This window comes from Herpailurus yagouaroundi, unplaced genomic scaffold, assembly GCF_014898765.1.
Source record: "Herpailurus yagouaroundi ecotype Mexico unplaced genomic scaffold, PumYag 141, whole genome shotgun sequence".
In the NCBI taxonomy this organism is placed as follows: domain Eukaryota; kingdom Metazoa; phylum Chordata; class Mammalia; order Carnivora; family Felidae; genus Herpailurus; species Herpailurus yagouaroundi.
Window position 1 is genome coordinate 1,893,530 of NW_024412396.1, and position 6,653 is coordinate 1,900,182.

The 6,653-nt window shown below is 38.9% G+C and overlaps 1 long non-coding RNA gene and 1 gene segment (V, D, J or C); one reads left to right on the forward strand and one right to left on the reverse strand.

Annotated features, from left to right (window-relative positions):
• LOC121031479 (uncharacterized) overlaps positions 1-6,653 on the reverse strand; it is a 238,362-nt gene that overhangs the window by 31,062 nt on the left and 200,647 nt on the right. The gene's annotated exons all lie outside the window — the stretch shown is intronic.
• LOC121031470 (T cell receptor alpha variable 36/delta variable 7-like) lies at positions 799-2,165 on the forward strand. The segment is given in 2 exon segments: positions 799-948; positions 1,136-2,165. Coding segments are annotated over 2 exon segments (402 nt in total).

Sequence of the window (6,653 nt, forward strand, 5' to 3'; positions counted from 1 at the left end):
AATAAAATAAAATAAAATAAAATAAAATAAAATAAAATAAAATAAAACAAAAAACAAAACATGAAAATAGAAGTCTATAGAACAGGTGAATAGGATAAACAATGAATTGCTGGGTAGAAAACAGTATTTTCAGGAGGGAAGGGTCTCAGTAGATTTAGAAATGAGGTTATAGTGTGATGTCTTGGTATTTGTTTTGACCAAATTGTGATGAAACAGGAAAGAACACTTCAACAACTGCCTTTCATCCAAATATACCCTGTGAATTATCAGAGACCCTGCTGTTTATTAGAAATACTGCTTTCTAAGTATGTGTTCCAGGATAATGAGATCAACAGTGAACCTTCAAAGAGCTTTTGGAAGGACCTTTGCCTCTTTCCCCACCTTTTCCTCCAAGTCTCCAGAGTGCTGTAGTCCTTTACCTCACAGGGTAGGTTCCTACTTGAATGTTAGTTCAGCCTTTTCCTACTTCCCATCCCTCTCTGCCCTCACTGAGCCAAAGAGCCCTGGACTATTAGAACTGTGGGTAGCTTTGGATAGGCTATCCTTCAGCCATGAGACAATTTTGGAAGAATCTATTATCATCGGTAAAACAAGTGGATACAAGTTTTCAGCTATTCTGCACCAGCTCACAAGATGGCAGTGCTCTCTTTTGAATGACTCCTGAGTGCCTGAGTGGGAAGGATTTGAATTTGAATTAGGGCCAAATGACATTTATTTTTCTGGTTGGCTGAAGAGCCAAATTGCTATTTCCCTTTCAGATTATGTGTGTGTTGGGGGGGGGGGGGGGGGGGGGGGGGCGGGTCCTGGGGGAAAGGGTGTTGTTTCAAAAAAGAACAAGAAAAGCTCAGGGCAGTGAATCACATTTTGCTCAGGAAAACCAACTCAAGAGTGGAAGGATGGAGAAGTGGCCACTAGCTTCACTAGCAATCTTTTGGCTGCAGCTGAGCTGTGAGTAGCATTATCACAAACGGCAGGGACAACCTGGAAAACCTGAGGACTGATTCTCAGAAAAGTGGCATTCATCTTGACTTATCTGCTGTTCCAGTGGAGACTAATTATGATCTCTGAGAAGACTTGATCTGACATCACTCTTTCTCTGACTGATTTATTTAATTCTTTTTTTTTTTCTGAACAGGGGTGAGCAGTGAAGACAAGGTGATACAGAGCCCCCCATCTCTGGTTGTCCAGGAGGAAGACAGTGCAACTCTCAACTGCAGTTACCAAGTGACCAACTTTCAAAGCCTACTTTGGTTTCAGCAGCAAGAGAACACTCCTACCTTTCTGTTTAGACAAATTTCAAATGGGATTCAGAAGTCAGGAAGGTTAAAAGGGACATTAGATAAGAAAGCACTTCTCAGCACCCTGCACATCACAGCCACCCAGCTCGGAGACTCAGCTACCTACTTGTGTGCAGTGGAGGCACAGTGTGGTCTAGTCAGCTGCAGCCCGTCCCCAAATACTACAACAGGCTCCTGTGACTGTTAGATGGGGACCTTGCTAAATCAGGCACAACCCCAAAAGTAAACTGTAAGGAAAAGCAACCATCAGTTAAGACCCTCATGCCCATGTTGACAATTACTTGTGGCTTACTGAGTCCGATCCCTGCATTCACTACCTTGTCTGTGCTTTTTATGGACATCTGCATAACAAATATTTTTACAGGGTCACTCATACAATACCAACTCTATAACAACACCATCATGCCCTGGGGGAGAAAGAAAGCCCTTTTGCCAGGATTGCACCAGCAACTTGTATGTGCACCACAAATCAAGGACTGTACCTAACAGCATGATGGATGGAAAGTCTGGTTGATTTGGGTCAGCTATTTCCACCTAGAATAGGCACATTTATAGGTACAGTTCTGCCTGCCACTTTTCTTGCTGGACTATTAGCAAAGAACAAAGGGTGGGAACCAGAAAACATCATTACTTGATTCAAACAAAAGCTTTTCTTCGTCTCTTGCAGTGTTCTTACTTACTCCCTTCATCTTTGGGTGGTTGCTTAAGCTAGGTGCTTCATGAGGGTAGCTTTCTCGAGAACTTGCACATTAATTTGAAAACTTAGTGCCAGAAGCAGTCTCCCAAAAGAAGGAGGCTAGCTAAACTAAGTTAATGCCAAGCTAACATACACTTAGTTTAGCTCTATTACGGTATATTTTTTCAGTGAAATATATGAACTCATATATATTGTGTTTACAGAGTTAGCAATGGAGACTACTGTTTTTTGAGAGTAAACATGATAGGCCTTGTGCTTGGCAAATATTACCTCATTAAAATTTCAAAACAACTGTGATGGATCATTGTTCTTCTTCTCAGTTAACAGGTTAGGAAATGCAAATTTGGGAAGATTAAAGTTGCCTCCTCCCTTCTGAAAAATAACTGCTAGAATTTGAAATCAAGTCCATCTGACTCTGAAGGCCATGCTTTTTCCATTACATGCCCCATGTTAAATATCCCAGGAGAAAAATAATTACCAACAGTGTGACCACAGTTATATACCAAAAAAGTACATGAAACACTGGAATAAGATGTGCTAGCCATGTGAATAAAATAACATGTTCACAATAACACCACAATGTTTATCACTGTATCGGTATTTTTTGAGTATGGGGCTTAACACTGTTTATTTTCTACTTTATAATAGTCTTTATTTTTCAAACAACCCCACAGGAACTCAATACTGAGCATTATTTCACAAATAGAAAAAAATATACAATACCCTCTATTTTAAAATGCCAAAACCCAAGTAAGGCGAAACTGCATTCTGTGGTTATTATCTGACACTCATGTTTAGCTGGATTACAATGATTAACTATACATGACCAAGCGACACAGTATTACAACAAGATTTTTGATTGCTAGCCCTTCAAATCACTGTGGACTAATGCTCTCTTAAGTGGGGAAGGTGTAAAAGTTACAAAAAGACCTACCTCCCCTGATAATTGATTTTAATGACTATTCCTGTACGTGGAGTGTTTTAATGCCCTATTATCATAGGCGAGTGAAGACAGTAAAGGCAGCTTGAACTCATGAGTTTGTTAGGAAATGCATTGCAGTTGAGTGCAGTTTAGATTCCACTGTCCAGGAAATGAGACAGTGTGGGAAAAGGGCCAGTAGTTATTCAAGGAAAAGGAAAAGAAATAGGATAAAAACGACTGCAATGTACCCGCTGGTTTTCAGCCTGCACATGCCTCTGCCCGTTTTCTCTTCTTCCCCCTTTTCTATCTACACCAAGAGCCAGAAACCAAGATGTGGAGATGGGAGGAGAATCCAGCTTTTCTTTATTTAAGATTATAAGATAGAAGTGGGAAATCCTGGGTAAGTCTCCCCAGTGTTTCTAAGGGAAATACTGTAAAGTAAAAACAATAGGAAGAAGATATATTTGTTTTGTTTTGTTTCATTTGAAGACCCAGGAAGAAAAGAGTCAAAGGAAGACGAGTAAGTAATCGCTCTACAGGTGGCCATCGTTCACACATGAGGTATGTTCCCCGAAAGTGGTGTGTGAACTGGATTTTTTATCTTATCATCCCCCCTTTAGTCATCAAGATCTATAAAAGGCAAAAATTGAAAAATAAAAAAAAATTCACAACATCAACTCTAATTATTCACTGCAAAAACCATCCTACCCTTAGCTGTTTACAGTGTGCACATGCCCTCAAGTTCTCCCATACAAGACACCTCTTAGAGGCTTAGTCTCCAGTGCATTTAAGACAGTCAGATGGATAGAAGTGCCTACCTATGGCTTGATATAAAGGATCACAACATTTCAGCAGTTATTAGATCCATATAGCATGTAAATGAAGTCTATTAAATTATTTTATCGGATTTTCAATCTGTTGAAAATATTTCATAATGTTAGACATTTCTTTCATGCGTAGTAGGGAGGGGTCTTATGAGACTTCCCACACATGGCTGAATGCAATGATATACACTGGGACACAGGCTTTTACCCGGTCAAGGTCATTCTCATTCTTGGCTATAACTCACACGGGTAAAAGGTAAACAACCATGAGTTTTGACCCATGCATCCCACTGCATTTTCCCTAAGGAGAAAATCTGCCAAGAGAGCAATGAGCACAAGAAACATGAAATTTGAGGTGCTGCCTCCAAAATTTTAAAACTATTTTAATATTTAGCCATGTTAGAGTATGTTTAGAAAAAACACCTCTAAAATATAAAGATTATAAAGTGAAATAGGAAATGTCTATAGGGTAATACTAAGTTAAAGAAACAGACCATCACCCTGTTCCTCAAGTATTCTCACTCTGATTCCCACTAAATCCACTTGTTTTCTTTAAGCTTCTCTCTCAATAAGTATGTTTCTTATTCACAAGGTTCTTAAGGATCTTCTCACCACCTTCTTCTTTTTGTCCTTGCCTGACACAGCTGGACCCAGAAGATCCCATATCTCTTTGCAATATCACTGAGAGTCCTCAGGAGATATACTCAAAAAATAAATAAAAGTGCATATTTTTATAATCTTCCAAGGCCCTGAGCTTGGACCCAAACCCATGCATCTGGCACAAGCATTTCTTTATGGATAGATATTATCTTGTCTATTTAGGACAACTGCTGTGATAAATAACTATATCTAGGGGCGCCTGGGTGGCGCAGTCGGTTAGGCATCCGACTTCATCCAGGTCACGATCTCGCGGTCCGTGGGTTCGAGCCCCGCGTCAGGCTCTGGGCTGATGGCTCAGAGCCTGGAGCCTGTTTCCGATTCTGTGTCTCCCTCTCTCTCTGCCCCTCCCCCGTTTATGCTCTGTCTCTCTCTGTCCCACAAATAAATAAAAACATTGAAAAAAAAATAACTATATCTATATTATATAGATCTATATTACATATAGATTTTTAAAAATTAGATTACAGGATCAAAGGATATCTTCATATTTATTTTTAACAGACTTTTGGATTACTTTCAAATAAAGGTATAGCATGTCACACAATTGGTGTGGATTTTCCCTTTATTCTCACTAGTTTTAGACAATATGGAGTCTTTCAAATTTACAAATATGATAGGCCAAAAATTAACTCATTGTTGCTCCAATTTGCATTTCTCTGATTTCCAGTAAGATCAAAAGTTTATGGCAGATTGGGTTTTCTCTTGTGTAAATTGTGTTTTGTATCTGTATCCATTCTTCTTTTAGGTTATTTACTTCTCATCAATAAAATATATGCTAGGGCTGTACAAATTTTCCAACACTTCCTCAGTCCACTTGTTTTCTGACTTTTTTAATAGTATATGGCATGGTATATTTTGTTTTTGAATATACTTCAAATTTCATATAGTCAAATACACTGTTTCTTTATAGCTTCTGATTTCCACCTGTTGGAGGAAGTCATCAAGCAATACGACCACTGGTTGGACCTCAAGCTGGACCCCAGCAATTGGAGGCTTCTCACCCCCTTCCCTATCTTTGAAATGTACATTCTACCCACCATTCCCACACTAGCAGTCACTTCAAGGATGCAGCCTTAAGAGAGCATTGTGTTGGGTGGCTGAACCTGGGTGGCTCAGTTGGTTAAGTGTCTGACTTAGGCTCACGTCATGATCTCACCATTCGTGAGTTCAAGCCTACCATCAGGCTCTCTGCTGATAGCTCAAAGCCTGGGGCCTGCTTCAGATTCTGTGTCTCCCTCTGTCTCTGTCCCTCCCCCCCTCAAAAATAAAATAAACATTAAAAAAGAGAGACAGAGCATTGTGTTGTTGAGACCATCTGGGCTGAATATGTGACTGAACCCAGTTGGCCTCTATATGACCTTAAGATTCAGACAGGCAGGGGCAGACATCTACTCGTCCTGAGGCCACCCAAGACAAACCTCATATGTAAGTCTCCTTGCTTACCAAATTTGCTACCTACTAATCTGGAGGGTTCTGTCTTTCTTCACTCCCTGTGTATCAGGGTCAATTTCAGATTTCACTTAGGAAGCTCCCAAGGTTTTGAAATAACATTACCTTACTTACATCATCTCCCATAATCCACATGTATACAAATACTCTTAGATTTTTAGCCAATAGTCTGATTTAAGCTTTCTGAAGACATCAAATTTTTTCTTACCAATAAGCATTCACTAAATGATGGTTGAATGAATGAATGACCCACGTGTCATATTTATAGCTAATAACCACCTTTATAGCCAACGGTTAGAATTTATATGGAGACAATTTTCAGCTAGAGGTTTTTCAAAACAAAACAGACTGCTTTGAAGTGTAAAATATTCCTCATTACAGAAAATATTCAAAGAAAAGTGGAATGTCCATTTTCCAGTGATGGTAAAGAATTACAAAATTATATGATTTTGTGCAAAATTAAGAATTTAAGATTTGAATGGAGAAAATGCCATAAAAGAACCTAACTAAAATGCTTCTAAACTTTGCCACCAATAAAAAAAAAATCACTTCCAGATTCATGGAAACTGAATGAAAATTAGAAGTTTTTAGTATTACTAAAGGGGATAATTTTTATTGGGTAGTACTGTGAGATAATACAAAATGTCAGTTTGAGCCAATTATTAATCCAAGAGACTACACACAGCCCAGAACCGGGTTCCTCCCAGACAAAGAGAAATCATGAGATTATATGTCTTTACCATAAACAAAATTAAAAAATAACTTGAAATTGTTTTTCAGAATGAGATGTTCATCTAAATTTA